This window comes from Panthera tigris, chromosome D2 (genome assembly GCF_018350195.1).
Source record: "Panthera tigris isolate Pti1 chromosome D2, P.tigris_Pti1_mat1.1, whole genome shotgun sequence".
Lineage (NCBI taxonomy): Eukaryota > Metazoa > Chordata > Mammalia > Carnivora > Felidae > Panthera > Panthera tigris.
The window spans coordinates 31,771,211-31,788,102 of record NC_056670.1 but is presented as its reverse complement, the minus strand read 5'-3'; the positions used below and the strand labels follow the sequence as shown (position 1 = coordinate 31,788,102).

The 16,892-nt window shown below is 55.1% G+C and overlaps 1 protein-coding gene across 1 annotated transcript in view; it reads right to left on the bottom strand.

The window, feature by feature from the left end:
• The window catches only part of CDH23 (cadherin related 23), a 365,372-nt gene that overhangs the window by 183,480 nt on the left and 165,000 nt on the right, over positions 1-16,892 (bottom strand). The window contains 2 exon segments of the mRNA XM_042960117.1: positions 396-584; positions 2,219-2,331. Coding sequence (XP_042816051.1) covers positions 396-584; positions 2,219-2,331 — 302 coding nt within the window.

The window sequence follows — 16,892 nt, the reverse complement described above, 5'->3', positions numbered from 1 at the left end:
AGGCTCCAGGCTCTGAGCTGTCAGCACAGAGCCCGACGCGGGGCTCGAACTCACAAACCGCGAGATCATGACCTGAGCTGAAGCCAGACAGACGCTCAACCGACTGAGCCACCCAGGTGCCCCGATGGGCATATATTTCTAAATACATTACTAAATAAATGACTAAACGAAGAACTACACGTTGGAAGTGTGTGCTCAAATAGCTTTTGCAGAGGTGGGGGCGGGGGTCAAAGCTTAGAGACTGCTGAGTTTTGCAGGGGAGGAGGTAGCAACGTTTGTTTCTATTTTTTTTAGCTGGGGACTTGGAAGCCTAGAAATACCTGGCATCTTTCTCAGGGTTGCAAAGCCCAGAAAGGGCGGGGGGTCTGGAGAGACCACGCATTCCCGGGACTCACCTCGTCCTTGTCCACCACCTGGATGAAGAGGGGTAGAGCAAAGCCGACCTGGGCTAGCTCGGTGATGGCCACGCTGTATTCAGAGCTGTTGAACTCTGGGGCATTGTCATTGATGTCGATAACCAAGATGTTGAAGGTTGTGGTGACTGTGGCTTCGGACGGGGTGCGGTCATCATTCAGCTCTGTGCCCTGCAGGTGGAGGACAAACATCCCAGAGACGAAGGCGTCCATAGTCACGCTCTCATCATTTACGAAGGCTTTCCCAATGCTATCTCCTGTGCTTTATGTGAATTATCCCATCCCCTCACCACAACCCCAGGAGGAAGTTTCTGTCATAAGCATCCCCATTTTACCGTTGAGGAAACCGAGGCTCAGAGAGGTTAAGTAACTTGCATAAGGACAACAGTCAGAGTAGGTAGCAAACTGAGGCAGGAGGATTCCAGAACCAAGGGGACGGGGGGCATGGTGATGACAAGACAGATTTGGGGGCTCACTGAGGGGCAAAGGGAGACTCTTTATTCAATGCGGCAGATGATAAAACCGAGGCCAAGCATTTTTGTGCTAGCAGGTAATCAAGACTTACTCTGGCATCGGCTATGGCCCAAACACTGAGCTAGGTGCCATGAGGGTCTGGGTCGGGCTCAGGAAAGATGGGCTCAAATCCCTGGGTGCCTAGTCTCTGGGGCAGAGGCCCCGGCTCCCAAATACCCATTTCCAGTTTTCTGGACCCGAATCTTTGTGTGGGAGGCCCAGGACTAAGTACCTTTCGCCAGTTCCCCAGGAGATTTGGAGTCACATCCAAAGTTGGGAACTCACCCTCACATTTTATATAAAGATGGAAAAACCGAGCTCAGGGTCCCCTGGGGCCAGGGTACAGCTCTCTCCACCCCGAAATGTGTGCCTCCACAGGAAGCAAGCAGAGAGGAGGGGAGGCGGAGAGGGGCCCATGGCTTGGCTGGCAGCTTTATGCAGGGTGGGGGGGAAAGGCGGTGTTAGCCTACCTCCCCTCACCGGCCCACATGTGCACACTGGGTGGAGACAGAGAAGCCGGCTGGCCAGGGAGGGCTAATCAACCGGCCGCTGCTGCAGCCCTCCCAAGGTCAAGGAGAGCAATCGAGGGCCAGGCTGGGCTGCCTTATTCTCCTCAGGATGGAAGGGCCTCCTTCCCCAAGCCCCTCTCCTCAGTCCTGTGCCTTCCCCTGCCTCAACCGATGGGTAGGGCTGGGGAGGACCCCTGTGGCCCAGGTAGGGTCCATACCCTAAATGGGGTTCCCAGGGAATGGCTCTGCAAAGCACAGGTTTTAATTACAACGGGCCCTGGGTGGCAGGGGGCTACAGGAACCTGGGGGTTGTGGCTCCACTACACCTCCAGGGGAAGGACTCTAGCAGTTTCCACCTCTCCCCACTGTGCTGCTGCTTCCTAACCAGGGAAGAGCCCCAGGGAAGCTAGAAGCGGGATGCATCCCAGACATGGGGTAAACGTAAGAATCTGAGGCAGCTACGATGTAGAACTTGGCATCATGAGTACCAGAACGTGGCCCCATGGATGAGCACCTACTGTGTGTCCCCTCATTCCTCAAGTGGGGATAAAAGTCCCAATCCTATGTGACTTTTGGCAATGGCTGTGAGGTGCCCAGCAAGGCCCCCGATGTGGCCTGTGCTTGGCTAGTGTTGTCCGTTCCTGACAGCGGCCCTGGGCACGCCGGGTGGGAGGCCAGGAGCGCTGCCCTCCTGGAGTTTCACCGGGGGCTCTGCTGGAGGCTGGCACCGCAGTGTGGGCACCCCTCCACACGGGCTGCAGGTGCCCGCCCCGGGGCCCTCACCTTCACGGTCAGGATGAAGCCATGGCTGTACAGGGGGTTCTCCCGGTCCAGTAGGCCGTTCAAGGTCAGCGCTCCACTGATGTAGTCCAGGGCGAAGATGCTGTTGGTATTCCCTGCAAGGAGAGAGTAACATTCCAGGTATGCCTGGGGCCCAGGGCAGGTGGACGTGGGCTTCGGTGAGGGCTCCTCTCTGCGCATTAGGGACAAACCAGTAACTTAACGCGGACGCTGGCTCAAGGAGTAATGGGAAGGGTTCTGGAGGACGGGGTCCAGGCACAGCCAGCAGTGACCTGCAGAGTGACGACTTTCAGTTCCTCAGTCTTCTTCCGTCTCTCCGACTGAGTCAAGGGGGAAGCCTTGGTTTGGTGCTAGTATGCCTTTGGTATCTCTCTTAACACTCGCTCGTTCTCCTTTTTTCACCGAGAGAGCAGGCTTCTGGCTGGACGCCTTCCAAAGGGAGCAGCACGCAGCCAGGACTCAGCAACCGCGAGGGTCTGAATGCTTGCTCCCCTCCCCCCCCCGCCCAGAATGCATATGGGGACGTCCAAAGCCCTAACACGCCGGTATTAGTGGGTGGACCTTTGGGAGGTGCGTGGGTCATGAAGTGGAACCTTCCTGAGTAGAACTGGTCTCTGATAAAAGCGAGCCCAAGAGATCCCACGCTCCTTCTACCATGTGAGGACAGAGCGAGGAAGCGCCCTTCTGCCAACTGGGAAGAGGGCCCTTCCCTGACCGTGCTGGCGCTCTGACCCTGGGTTTCCCAGCCTCCAGCAGAGAAATGAATGTCTGCTGTCCGTAAGCCATATGGCCCCTGGTATTTTGTCATAGAGCCCGAATGGACTAAAGCAGGAGCTCACTTTGCTTGGTTATTTTTAAGCTCATGTTCTATTCTATTCCATTCTATCCTATTCTGATTTTCTACATAGCAGTGGTACAATTCCCTTGTACAATAAATATAATTTGATTTTAAGAACAAGCCTTTATTTTAAGTACTTATCAAAACCTGAAGTACAGGGGCGCCTGGGTGGCCTAGTCGGTTAAGTGTCCGACTCTTGACTTGAGGTCTGGCCATGATCTCACGGTCTCGTGAGTTCTAGCCCCACATTGGGCTCCATGCTGAGCTTGCTTCGGATTCTCTCTCTCCCTCTCTCTCTCTGCCCCTCCTGCCTCATACTCATGTGCTCTCTCTCTCTCTCTCAAAATAAATAAATAAACTTAAAAAAACCTTGAAGTGCATATTTAAAGTACTGGCAAAAATCACACACAGGTGATGCTGGTGGAGACCAAGGCCTCTGTGTCCACCCCTCTCTCCCTCACCGACTTCATTTTATGCTTCCCTCTACAGGCACCCCGTGTCCCCCCGAGGGCCTCCCCAGGTTCCCCAAATCACCACGTCCATTCCTGCCTCCTCTTGTCTCCGTGTCCACCTTCCTCTCTTGGCCACCCCTCCTCCTCCAGGAAGGTGGCCCTGCTTCTCTGGCTGACCCTCTGTGCTCACGGGCAGTCGCCACTGCTCTGTTCTCTCTCCCATTGCTGCCCGTGTGTTCATGCGGTCTTCCCGGCCAGCCTGAAGATGGGGGCCTTTCATGACTGCCCCTCAAGGAGCCTGGCCAGTGCTGGGCACCCAGTGGCAAGCAGGTTCCTAAAGGATCGCTGCTCCCAGCCCACTGGGGCCCCCACACTTGTCCTGGTGCCCTTCCCACCAGGCTGCGAATTCACGCGGGCAGATCCCAATTCCGCTCTTCTCTCGCCCTCATTAACCAGCTTGTTGGTTCGTTCACATACGCACACGCTGCCATTCCTTCACAGAGTCCGCGATCTCCAGGGTGCGTGTCCTCTGGCCGGACCCCGTGCTTGGTGGCGTGGGGGATGCGGAGGGAGGCACTCGCAGCCTGGTGACGGGGCTTTGACACGTAGGAGACTTAGCATCTCTGAGTTCTCAGCAGGGAGAGACTGTTCACGCAGGGGAAGGCTCAAGGAAGGAAAGCTTCACGGAGGAGGGGGCATTCATCCCCTGCCCCACCGTGTAGCAGCTGTGTGACCTTGGGCAATTCACCTAACCCCTCTATGCCTTGGTCTCCTCATTTGTAAAAGGGGGATAATAATGGATCTCGCTCATAAGGTTATAAGAATTAAATGAGAGTGAAAAACAGTATGTATGCAGGCTTGGAACAGTTCCCGGACAAAGTAAGTACTCACTAAGTATGGCTTCAGCTGGGCCCTGGATGATGGGCAGGACTGGGGAAGGGGTTGATGGACACTGATTCCATAGGTGTGAACGGATCCTCAGGCTTTCAACACACACAGGTAGAAACTACTGGATCTCCTCACTCACCCGTGGCCCCGGCTCTCAAGGGATCTGTGCACGGTTAGGGGCTCACATCGTGTCTTCAGTCGACCAGGGAAAGCACAGAGCAGACAATGACCTCTTCTCACTTTAGACTTGGGGACAGGGACTGTTCTCTGCCAAACCTCCGCTGGTTGGCAAGGCATCCCACATCTACCGGGTTGGTGGCTAGAAGCTGCCCTCCGCTGTCCTCCCAGCCCGCCGCAGGGCTTGGCCGAGGCAGGGGAGAGGCAGCTGATGACTGCGGAGCCCGTGCAGCTCTGATTGTGGGCTTTGGGGATCTGATGTGGGGCTTGACCAGGGATGGGACGTCACTCCAGCCTCCCCCTTGTCTTGAGCTTCTTCCCGTAGCCATAGACAAACCTGGGTACCTTCCCGCTGAGTGCGTGGAGTGGGGAGGACAGGGCTGCAAGGAGGCAGAGACACGCATGAGTGTAAGGGCTTTTTCTTTAGCCAGGAATTCTGCTGCCGGGCAAACAAGGGGATGCATGCTTTCATCTTTTTGTCATTAGCTAATCCATTTGACGATTATCGAGCTCCTATGATGTTCCAGGGACACATTCTAGCAGGGGATGCAGCCCTCAACCAGGCATTCACATCACAGGGTGATCAGGGTTGAGGTGGGGTGAAGCATGGACATCGCAGGTGGGCGCTGTGTCCTCTGAGCCCCTAATACTGAGCTGAAGGGCTGCCCTGAGGCAACACCTCAAAGCCTCTTGTCACCCGTCACCACCCCCCGCCCCCCCGCCACCAGCTTGGCCCCACCTCCCCAGCTCCAGGGCTAGCATCCCATCATTCCGAATTTCCATATAAATTTATTCTTCCCAATAAAGGAACCTCTCAAATGTTTAACTAAATGTGATTCAATTTTTATCTTTGCAAGATTTTTCCTATAAATCATTCACAAACCAGAAGCCCCTTGTTGAATGATGTGCTTTGGTTTTTGTTTGAAAAATGGGGTTATCAACCCTGGAACACCCAGTTGGGCCTCCCCACTCAGCAACTTTGCCCCAGTCATGGCCATACTGCCCATCCCCAACCTGAAATCTGTCTCCAGCACATAAAATATCCCCTCCCCCCAACCCAGGCATCTTCTCCAACAAACCAGCAGGCAACTACTCTCCAACTGGTACCCATTCAAGCTTGGGGATCCTCCCCCAACACATCCCCCCCCCCACACCCACACCTATCCTTTTATTCTCCATATCTACCTCAGCCTCCTGCCAAGTATGAATCACTAACTCCCAGGACCAGCAGCCAGGAAGGCTTATACCCAGTGAGCTGACAGGGCCACCTGAGTGAGCCACTGGCTCTGATGGTCTCCTGTCACCATGGCAATAGCAGTCCTCACCGGGATGCTGGTCCAGGCATAGACAGGAGGTGAGCCCTGTGCCCTAAGCAGTGGGGGCCAAGGGCAGGGCGCACTCAAAGACTGATGGACTGATTAGATCGCCCATTTGATTGAGTTCAGATTGAGCACCTACTGTGGGCAGGGTGCTGGAGGATCCACAGAGAAAAGCAGGCAAGGTCCATGCCTTCAGTCTCACAGCAAAGATCGACATTGATGACATAATCGTGCTATTGAACGTGCAAGTAGGTACCTGCTGAGCTCAGGCTCCCGAAGGAAAGCAACATGGCAACATGGCACAGAGACGTGGTTAAGATTATGCTCTCGGGAGGCAGACTGTATGGGCTCAGACAGCTCTGCTTATTGCTAGCTGGGTGACCTCAGTCAAGTTACTTAACATACCTGGATGATCTTGGATTCCTAGTCTGTAAATTGGGGGCAATAATAGTACCCACCCCAGAGTGTTGTTGCAGGGATTAAATGAGTGGATACAGTGCCTGGCGCAGAGGAAGTTCTCAACAAGGGTTGGCCACCTGTACTTGCCCAAGATGACACCACTGTGGACCCCGGCACCACTCCCACCCCCACCCCACAACCCTGTGTCTAGAGCTGTTTGCCCAGCGGGAACACTGAGCCAAGCCTGCCCTCTTGCCAGGAGGGCCTCACAACGAAAAGCTCATCCGTACAAGTTGGCAGCCCTGAGGCCAAGGTCAAGGGCATCTCACAGGCCATCTCACTAGGGCTCTGCCCTCCGGGTGGGGAGTGGGTCACCACTTCCTTACTCTTCTCCCTTAGCTCCCCTCCCACCATCCTCCCTTTCTGTGGGTTTGGCAGCCACACAAACAAGTTTCTCTGCTACCCTGGAAACTGATACCACCCCGTCAGCCCTCTGGTCTCCTGGACTTTCTTTATCTGAGTCCCAGGGGGCCTGGGGGGGGGGCCTGGGGAGGCTTCCCAGGGACGCCTTTCACCTGTTCAGCCCCCCTGCACTGAGCAGAAAGGCAGCTGTTTCCCCTGGGTTGACAGGTGCTGTCCATGGTGCCTGCCCATAGACCTGGTTTGTGGGGGTGGTTCTGGGATGCAGCAGGTCTGCGCCTCAGCACCCTAAGGGTTCTGGGAACTGGGGACTTACGGCGTTCGCAAAAGAGAAGAAGCAGGTCATTACCACCCTGCCGGTTCTCTTGGGGTCAGCCATCTCCTCTAGGAGCTCCAGGCACCAAGGCCTCTTCAGATTCCCAAAAGAAAGGCTGGGGCGGGGGTGGGGCGAGGATGTGAACAGAGTCTGCTAAAGCATGAAAGGCAGCCGAGGGGGGAGTCCCAGCCTTCTTTCCCCTATTTATTAAAAACAGTAGCCAGTACTTACTGAGCAGTTCCATATGCCAGGCACTGGGGCTAAGCCGTTTGCACAACCATATTACTTACTCTTCACAATGACTTAGTAAGTAAGAACAGAGCCCACGTCAAACGCGAGGAAGCAGGCTCAGAGACGTTAAATAGCTTGTCCAAGGTCACGTGGCTGCTAAATGGCTGGCTTGGAAGTACATTTACGTCTCTCTTCCTTGCCCCGCAGGCACTGGCCCTACACCGCGTTGGCACCCATTCTGCACCTGGCCCTGTGCTAAGTGATACACAAGAGATCATCATCCCACATAGAATGGATGTAACAAAGTTGCTTTTTTTTTTTTTTTTTCCTCAGGAGGGAGTCCTAGGTAAAAACATTATATGTTTCCGAAGTTCTAGATCCATTCCTCCAGGGAAGATTATGTAGCAAGCAGAATGCCCACATGTAGAGGTCCCCCAGGTGGTGGCCAGGAGGGCCTGCGGTGGGGACTAGTGGGAAGGCAGGGCTGCAGACAGGAGCTGTCAGCACCGAGGTGGTGACACACAAACGGCACTGGCAAGGCTACCTTTAGGGCAGACCTATGGCTCCAGTGAGGATGAGCAGGAGAATTTAGACAGACAGGCGGTAGTCTGGAAATTATATAGTGCCAGGTGCCTGGAGGCAGGAGAGGAGGAAATTCCGAGAGAGAGATGGTCAGTAGGGTCAGGTAGCGCCGACAGACAGGCTAAGGAGAAGGAAGATCCCAGCACCGGCCACGGGTTGGATCTTCAGATGTCCCCAGAGGTCAGACTGTGAGACACTGCGGGCGGGTGGGGCACAGATGTGGGGACAGTGAGTGCAGGTGCAGATGCTTGGGGAGTAAAAAAAACAAGGAGAGAGGCCCAGTGGCAGCTAGAGGGCGCAGCAGAGTCAGGCAAAGGGCTTCTGTGTTTTATAGCCGGTTATAGGCAGGAGGTTGTAGGAGAGGGAAGCTGGAAGGAGGGAGTAGGGAGAGGCAGGAGGTCAGACATGGGGAGCAGGAGGAGATGCAGCTCTCTCTTTGGGCCATGGGGGGCTCACCCGCCCACATCCTTGTTCCTCCCAGGCTGGCAGCCTCCCCCCTTCCCCAGGTGCCCCTCCTCCAAGGCCCTGCTAAACAGCATCACTGCCACCTCTCGTCCCCTTGTTATCTCCCTGGCAGCATCTTGACCCGCAGCGAGCCAGGTCTGGGACAGAAGCAGTTTAGCGAGTGGCTGATGGTGCGTGTGGGAACACAGGCGTGACTTTCAATTGCTCTGTCTGCTCTGCTGGGCTAACAGCCACTGGTCCTGCGGGCCTCCAAGTTCAAGGAAAAGCGATGGTTTCCACCCTGGTCCTTCCTGTTCTTAAGATCCACCTCCAATGGCACAGGCCTCAGGAACCCAATCCTGGGGGCTGTGCCATATCACACTCGCTGAGCCACGCTGCTGGGCTGGCCGTGGGGCGACCTGAGCTGTGGGGCGACCCTGGTTCTCACAGCGAGATTCAGTGTGGCCTAGAGGATAAGGGCCAGGGTTTCCCACTTCTGTCCCCCATGGCACGACACTCATGACATATCTGTTGGATGCCTGAAGTTTCGCTCCCCACTCTGTAGCAACTGGGAAGGGTCAGTAAGCACACACTAGGTGGGGGCATGCTGCAGGCCTGGCCTTGAGCTGGGGCTGTGGAGGGAAGAAGAGGAAAAAAGGCCACGCTTATGAGGAGCTCATGATCTGGTTGGGCTTCTGGGCACAAACATCCATCCACTCAAATGCCAGTCCCTGAATGGAGGAAGGAGGCGTCAGGAGATGGGTGTCTGCTCCGTCACCTGGCCTCTGAGTTGGCACCCTGACCTCCTCAGGTCCAGGGTCAGGGGCCCTTCCCGGGGAAGACAGGAGGGCTGGGATTTGCAGCCCCTTCTCTCCAGGGGTCTCTCTTTCAGTCCCGGTCTCTGCCTGGAGCCTATTATATCAACACCCAAGTGAAGAGACCACCTACTGTGCCCAGGATGAAAAAAAAGACCTAGGTGCTGGCAAAAGATCTGCCACTTACCAGCTGTGAGACCTCCCGCAAACTGCTAATTCCTCTGAGCCAAATTCCTCATCTGCAAAGTGTAGATAACAGCTCCCACCTCACGAGGCTGTGCGAGGATCAGGCGTGATCCTGTACATAAAGCATCTATTGTGGTGCCTGGCACATAGTAGGCGCACGCTTTGGTGCCTGGTCCTCCGTTCCCCGCTACGCCTGCCTCCTGAATGGGAGAATCAAAGCAGGGCGTTCCCGACCGTGGCCCGTCTCGTCCAGAAGGAGCGGCGAGTCTCTGAACAGCAGCTGACAGGAATCGCGGCTGGTACCGCGCGGTGTTTTTGCATGCATTATCTTTTACACATTTTCACATCCCCCCCCTGCGCATGAGATAGATATCTGCATCCCCATTTTACAGCTAAGGAGCCTGAGGCACAGAGCAGTTAAAAATAGCTGGCACTCAGGTGGTGAGGGGTGGAACAGAGTTAAACTCAGCTCTCACGCAGCTGAAGAGATCACGTCTCACAGGCCCTGGATTTTCCTTCTTCCCGTGCCAGGGGTAGACCATGAAACAGCTCTATGGGTCCAGTGGGGCAGGCTGGCCCGCGGGCCCGGCACTGACCGGTCTGACTCTATGGCCGTATACTGAAAACGGGGAGTCAGTCCGAGACGTGGGCTTTGGGTAAGATGTCTTATGAATTAAAAATTGTTACTTAACTGCCTGCTGACAAAAGGGGCCGGCGTCCTGGGTGGCACGTGGGCCGGGCTGGCTGTGTTCAACAGCTCCGTGATCAACACATGGCAACCAGTGGGGGGGGGGGGGCTACTTCTGCTCTCAACCGGGGGAGGGGACACAGGCTGAGAGCGTGCCACCCCTCTGGAGGACCCTGGAGGAGGCAGGGGCAGGGAATTAGGCCTCCACTCCGAAGCTTCTCCTGAAGCCCCTGTGCCCCGACCCTGTCCCTGCAGACCTTGCAGGGTGCCTTATCCGCACTCGGGCCTCAGCTCCAACGTCACCTCCTCAAAGGAGCCCTCCCTAATCCCCGCGCCGGCCCCTCACACCCCTTCACTCTCTGCTCCATTAGCCTGTTTTATTGCCTTCAGAACACGTCCACTTTCTCAACCTCTCTTTTCACCCATTTACGTGTTTGCTTATGGTCTCTCCTCCCTGCAACATAAGCCCCAGGAGAGGAAGGACTGGTTTCCCCAGATGACCAGCTGATGCATTGAAGGGGCTCAGCAAATTTTGTTTGAACGAAGAAATGCACTGACACAGGGATGTCCGGGGGCCATTCTGAGGCTGGTGTAAAAGGTGGGGCAGAACGGTCCTGGTGTGACTTGTTTAATTTTTTTTAATGTTTATTTTTCAGAGAGAGAGAGAGAGCATGAGCTGGGGAAGAGCAGAGAGAGAGAGACACAGAATCCGAAGCAGGCTCCAGGCTCCGAGCTGTCTGCACAGAGCCCGACTCGGGGCTTGAACTCACAAACCGCAAGATCATGACCTGAGCCGAAGTCTGACGCTTAACCGACTGAGCCCCCCAGGCGCCCCGGTACTGGCGTGACTTGCAACATCAGATGTCACGGAGACCATAATGCTCCAGGGCTCTGAGTGGGGGATCGGCCAATAAGCGATTCTAACTGGGGCCATCATAACGCTCCTGACGCACCCATAGTGGTATGTTTCTTGAGCTGAGTGCCTCCTGCATTAATTACCGTTACTACCGTCCAGTCAGGGAAAGACAACCTTCAGTCCCTCAAGGAAACGCGAACGGCAGTCTGCTTGCCTTGCAGGCATCTCACAGAACGGCGGTTTTCATCAAGCTCACTTAAACCAACAAATGATTACCTCTCCTAATAAGACCACAAACTGGACTTTGATTAATTTGCTAATAACTGGCTCCAATGTATGAAACATTAACCCGAGTAGTCAAGGGTAGTAAAACTTATTACGTAGGGCTGCTGGGGTTCCAACGACGGCCCTCTCACCCACAGCAGCGTGTGGCTCCCTGCAAAACAGGTGGTTCAGGCAGGCGGCCTCCGGGCCTCTGAGGACACTTGAACGGGGATCAGCGAAACATCGCCAGGGGTTACGGCTGGGATCAGAATCTCCCCACTTCCTGGGCAACATTTTCTCTTCAACCCCATGTGCCCACACGTGCAGCTGCACAGGATGTTCACCAAGGTGCTGCTTCATAAAGAAAATTAGGAACAACCTCCATGTCCAGGAATAGGAATTAAATAAGTTATTATATGGAAGTCATGTCAGCCACTAAAGAGAGAGAGGCCGAGCAGCGCAAGATGACGTCTCTGCTCCCAAGTGGCGTCCAGTTTAGATGAGAAAATGGCACCTGTGCCCAAAAAGGTGCCCGGCCCCGATGAGGGCAGCTCATGGGGGCCGGTGTGGGAAGAGCTCCTTTCACTGGGCCTTGGTGGGCAGGTCTGGGTAAGCACGGAGGGGAGAAGGCCTTCCTGTTGGGAGTCTAGCAAGAGCAGAAGTGGGAGGGCAGAGTAACCCTTTCACGGCGGGGGAGCCGGCTGGAGGAGCAGGGCTCACACACAGTGGTGTCAGGACCAGCTGACACGAGGAGGTGGGAGCCTTGAACGCCGGGTAAGCAGTTTGGACCTGTGTCCTGTGGGGAGTTTCTGGAGGCGGGAAGGCCTGTTGGTGAGGCGGGCACGGAATGGGTGATGGTAGCGACAAAAGGAGCGATAACACGGGCCATCTAGTGTGGGCCCACCGTGTGGCAGGCAAGGTTCTAAGCCCTTCGCGTGTATCTGTTCATTAAGCTTCACGGCAATTCCGCGTGCAGGCATCATCATCCTCATCATCCCCAGTGTTAGTGTTCTTCCCATTTTACAGGTGAGAAAACCAAGGCACAGAGAGACTTGAGTGATTGGCTTGAAGTCACGCAGCTAGTAAGTGGGAGAGCCAGGGCTCAAGGCCAGGCTGGCTGACTCCAGGCTGTAAGGCTTCGTGCACAGGCCAGGCTGCCCCCGAGAGGTGGGGAAGATACGTGCTTCTGCCCCCTGGCAGGGTGCTTGGCAAGTTCGTTCACATGTGTGAGCTCACTGCATTCTCAGAATGTTATCTGAGAATCTGCTATCTGCCATCCCAATTATCAGATGAGGAAACTGAGGCTCGGTCAGGGAGGTGACATATTCAAGGGCTCATGGTTACTCAGTGACCATGCTGGGATTAGAACCGGGGTGGTTCGGGTCTCAAATGTCCGTCATGGACGCTGTGGTCTCTCCTGTGTGGGTCTGGAGACTGGCTGGCGATGATCAAGGAGACAAGGAAAGCGGAGGGCTACAGATCCCCCAGGAACCTGCCTGCTCGCTTGCCTTGAGCCTGGCTGCTTCCATGGCCTGCGGCAGGTGGGCCCAGAACATCCATTCCTACCCTCAGCTGGAGCCCCTCCCCCAGCCGAGGGTGGGCACCAAGGTGCACTGGGTCGCTCGGCCGTGTTCCCCGGAGGCCCGCCTGTGCCGCCCGCTGCTGGGCCCGGCCCACATAACTCACCTGAGGCTTGGCACTCAGGAGGGCGTCAGGGCTCTGGGAGATTTATGGGCTCCGATAAAGCCATCTCAGCCCTCGCATAAGAAGAGTGTGATATTTGATGATCTGAAAGGCCTTGTCACGGAGAGGGAGTGGTGGGGGGGGGGTGGCAGGGAGGAGGAGAGACACTTAAGAAAACAAAGAGGACGGTGATCAGATGCCCAAGGAGATGGAAGCGGCGGGGGGGGGGGGGGTGGTGGTGGAGGGGGTGCGCTGTCAGCCTGTGGGCCACCACCCCCTCCTCTCCAACACCTCTGTGCTGTCCTAGCAGTGGGACGTGGGAAAGACAGGTGCAGGGGAAGGGGTTTCTTGGGCAGTGGGGGCCCTCAGGCAGCTCCCTGAGTCGCTGAGTCCTCCCACCTCCCCCGCCACCTCCCCTCTGTGACTGCTGATCCCGACAATCCACAGTTGCACCCCCCCTCCAGCCCCAAGTACTGCAAGTTTTGGAGTGAATGACTTTCAAATCTGGGAAGGAGAGCCCATCACACACACCCTGAGCCTCTAGGTGCCAAGCACAGGTTGGGGACATGGGTCATGCCCCCAGGTGCCCACATTCTAATGAGGAGGACTGGTCACCTCCAGGAGAAGGACAAAACCTACATATAATGGCGGAAGACATGAAGTTAGGAGACTGGATTCATACTTGTGGGCTTGTGGGCCGCTCTGAGCCTCAGTTTCCTCATTGTGGGTGAGAATATCTGTCCTGTTCGCAGGGCTATTTGGAGGTTCAGTGAGATAAGGGATCCGAAAAGGCTTTGCAAGTGGTAATGTACCGAGCCTACGTCAGGTAGGTGTCAAGGATGATGACCCAAGCATCCAGGGGCAGGTGGAACCAAGCTTTGCCCGGAACTGAATGGCATTAGGCAGCAAAGACTGTGGGAAGGGGGCAGGGTGCGGAGCGAGACCAGCTGCAGGTGCACACCCAAGTCTGCTGAACCAGGAGCCTTGGTGACCCGAACGAACCTCCCCTTCCTACCCTATTTCCCAGGGTCTAGCCTCGTCCTCTAAATGTCACTTGCTCTGTGTTCCTTGCCTTGCTGTCGCCATGATCGTGTGGGAGAGACTCCGGCATCAGAGAGCCCTGAGTTGGAATCCCAGCTCCACTACAGCCATGTGACTTCGGGCAAATGACTTCGCCCGCCTGAGCCTCAGTTTCTTCCCCTGCCAGTCAGAGATGATACTAGAATTTGCCTGCTGGGGTTGCTGGGAGGATTTAAGGAGTCCACGAGCATGAGGCTGGCTCACAGCGATGCTCCCTGAGTCGCCGAGTCCTCCCATCTCCCCCGCCACCTCCCCTGTGTGACTGCTGATCCCGACAATCCCACAGCTGCACCCCTCCCCCACCTCCAGCCCCAAGTACTACAAGTTCTGGAGTGAATGACTTTCAAATCTGGGAAGGAGAGCCCATCACACACACCTTGAGCTGGGTAATTTATGAATCAAATTGTGCTCCGTCAGGGCTCCGCTGCCCAGAAATAGATGTGGTCGGACGAGGTTCAGGGAGCCAGCCTCAGACACAGTTATCTTCATAGAAACTGGCCACCAGCGGGCAGAACCGGCCTGGACGACTGACCTTGAGGGGCTCCCTGGGGGGCTGCGAAGCCCCCCCTCAGCCTGGCCCGTGTCCTGAGTCCTGAAGACAGGACAGAGATCTGCCTGCCGCCCAGGAGGACGGCTGGTGACCCTGGGCAAGTTACTTAACCTCTCTGGGCTTCAGGGTCCTCCCTTGTTGAAAACAGACGGGTTTTCCTTTGGCAGTGGTTTTTCAAATGTCTTTGTTTGGGTAGCAAACCCTTTTATCAGACACAATTTTGCCGAGAACCCCAGTATATAAAACAGTCAAGAACTGAGCTAACCGCCCTGGCTGAAGCAGATGACGGGGTTGGGGGCGGGGGGAGTGATGGAGTCCAGCACATTCGGCACCCTCCTCGCCCACAGAGGGGGCCCCACGGGATGGGGCTAGAGGCTGGGGGCCTCAGGGAACTTGGAAGTCTCCATGGACTCATTCACTTTTAAGATCCCATGGTTGTCTACGAGTGTATCCCCAAGGATGCACAGGGCCTGACATCATGCCGCGTAGGTCATCCTAGGACCAAGAGACGCTGAAGACCAGACAGGTGTAGTTCTTGAGGCTCAGAGGATTAATGTCTTCATTAATCTTTTTGATTTCTGATCTTTTTGAAAGGGGAACATTGTCGTAGTGCCTAAGGCCAGTGTTAAAACGTCAGCACCGCTGCTCGCGAGCTGTGTGACTATGGGCAAGTTAACTACCCTCTCTGGGCTTTAGCTCCCTTGGCTGTAAAAGGGGAGGGATAATATTTATCCCACAGAGCCGATACGAATGCCAAAGCTGGTAGTGCCTCTTTCGAGTCCTGCACGGTGTCCAGCACCTAGCAAGTACTCGATAAACATTAGCTGTTGCTGTAAATTCTTTTGGAGAAAGAAGGACAATTGGAACTTGCTACATCCTATGCTGCTTAAGCCTCGTGGGGACCCACTGATTACTTAACTGATGTGGGAGGCTAATGTGTCCCCAGTCCTGTGGCTGCTAAGTGGCTGAACTGAAATCTGAACCCACAGCTTTTAATGCCAAAGCCCTACCCCTCCCTAGAAACGCTGCTTCTAGAAGGCCTCAGCAGGAAAGCCCCAGACTGTGCCAGGCATAGTTTCCCAATGTTGGAGGGTTTTCCGGCATCTGGTCAGTGACTCAGATTGTAACATCAAAGCAGATATTTCTGGTCAGGGAAAGACTAGGGGAAATAACTACCAATTTAGTTCAGGACAAAACCCACCCATCAGTGTGGAAAACATAAAATCTCGTGTTCCACTGAAAATGGGTCAGAAATCATGACGTTCCCAAGAAAAGATGGCAAATTTGTCCTCTTGGGTAGGAGCCCCCAATCTGAAAACAAGAAGGTCAGGTTTTCCTAGAGGGTATCTCCGGGAACTCTGACGCATGGGATATAGGAAAAGCCAACTTTTAAAAAGTTCTGAGATCGGGGCGCCTGGGTGGCTCAGTCGGTTGAACGTCTGACTTCGGCTCGGGTCATGATCTCGCGGTCCGTGAGTTCGAGCCCCGCGTCGGGCTCTGTGCTGACAGCTCAGAGCCTGGAGCCTGCTTCCGATTCTGTCTCCCTCTCTCTCTGCCCCTCCCCCGCTCATGCTCTGTCTCTCTCTCTCTGTCAAAAATGAATAAACATTAAAAAAAATAAAAAAAATAAAAATAAAAAGTTCTGAGATCAAAAACATTTTGGAAACACGGAACAGATATCTTCACCGCAGGACTCGTCAGAGCCTTTCATGTGCCGACGTGCACTGTGACTTGCCAGGGCAAGGATGTTGTGATGCAATGTCTCTCTGACTTATTTTGGCCATAGGGCCTTTTTTCTACGAGCTCTCTTGAGGGGTGGTATGGGAAATCCGCGGAGGTAACCGAAGGTGTAAAAAGGGCTGTTCCCACACTTACCCTCTGGTGGGGTCTCTGAGCACTCAAGTTAGATGCGTGCGGCGTCAGAGACGGAAAACGGAAGAGTGCTTAAAAGCCCATCAGGTTCAAACTTCTCCATCTCCCCTGGGGAACTGAGGGTCAGGGATGGGGAGAAACCTGGCCGACATCGCACGGCACGGAAGAGGCAGAGCTGGGTCTGACGGGTCAACCTCAAGTCTGGTTCAAGTCTGGGGGCCTCCCTGGGGCCACAGTCAGATGCGGGTCCCAGGCCAGTGGTGGGTCCCCCGGCAGCTTTGGGGACCACACTTTTAAAAAGAAACAAGCTTGGGGCACCTGGGTGGCTCAGTCGGTTAAGCATCCGACTTCAGCTCAGGTCATGATCTCACGGTCCGTGAGTTCGAGCCCCGCGTCGGGCTCTGTGCTGACAGCTCAGAGCCTGGAGCCTGTTTCAGATTCTGTGTGTGTCTCTCTCTCTGCCCCTCTCCTGTTCATGCTCTGTCTCTCTCTGTCTCAAAAATAAGTAAACGTTAAAAAAAAAAAAATTTAAAAAGAAACAAGCTTTCGCTGTGGACGGCTTCAAACATACACAAATGTGGAGATAAGGGCACGAC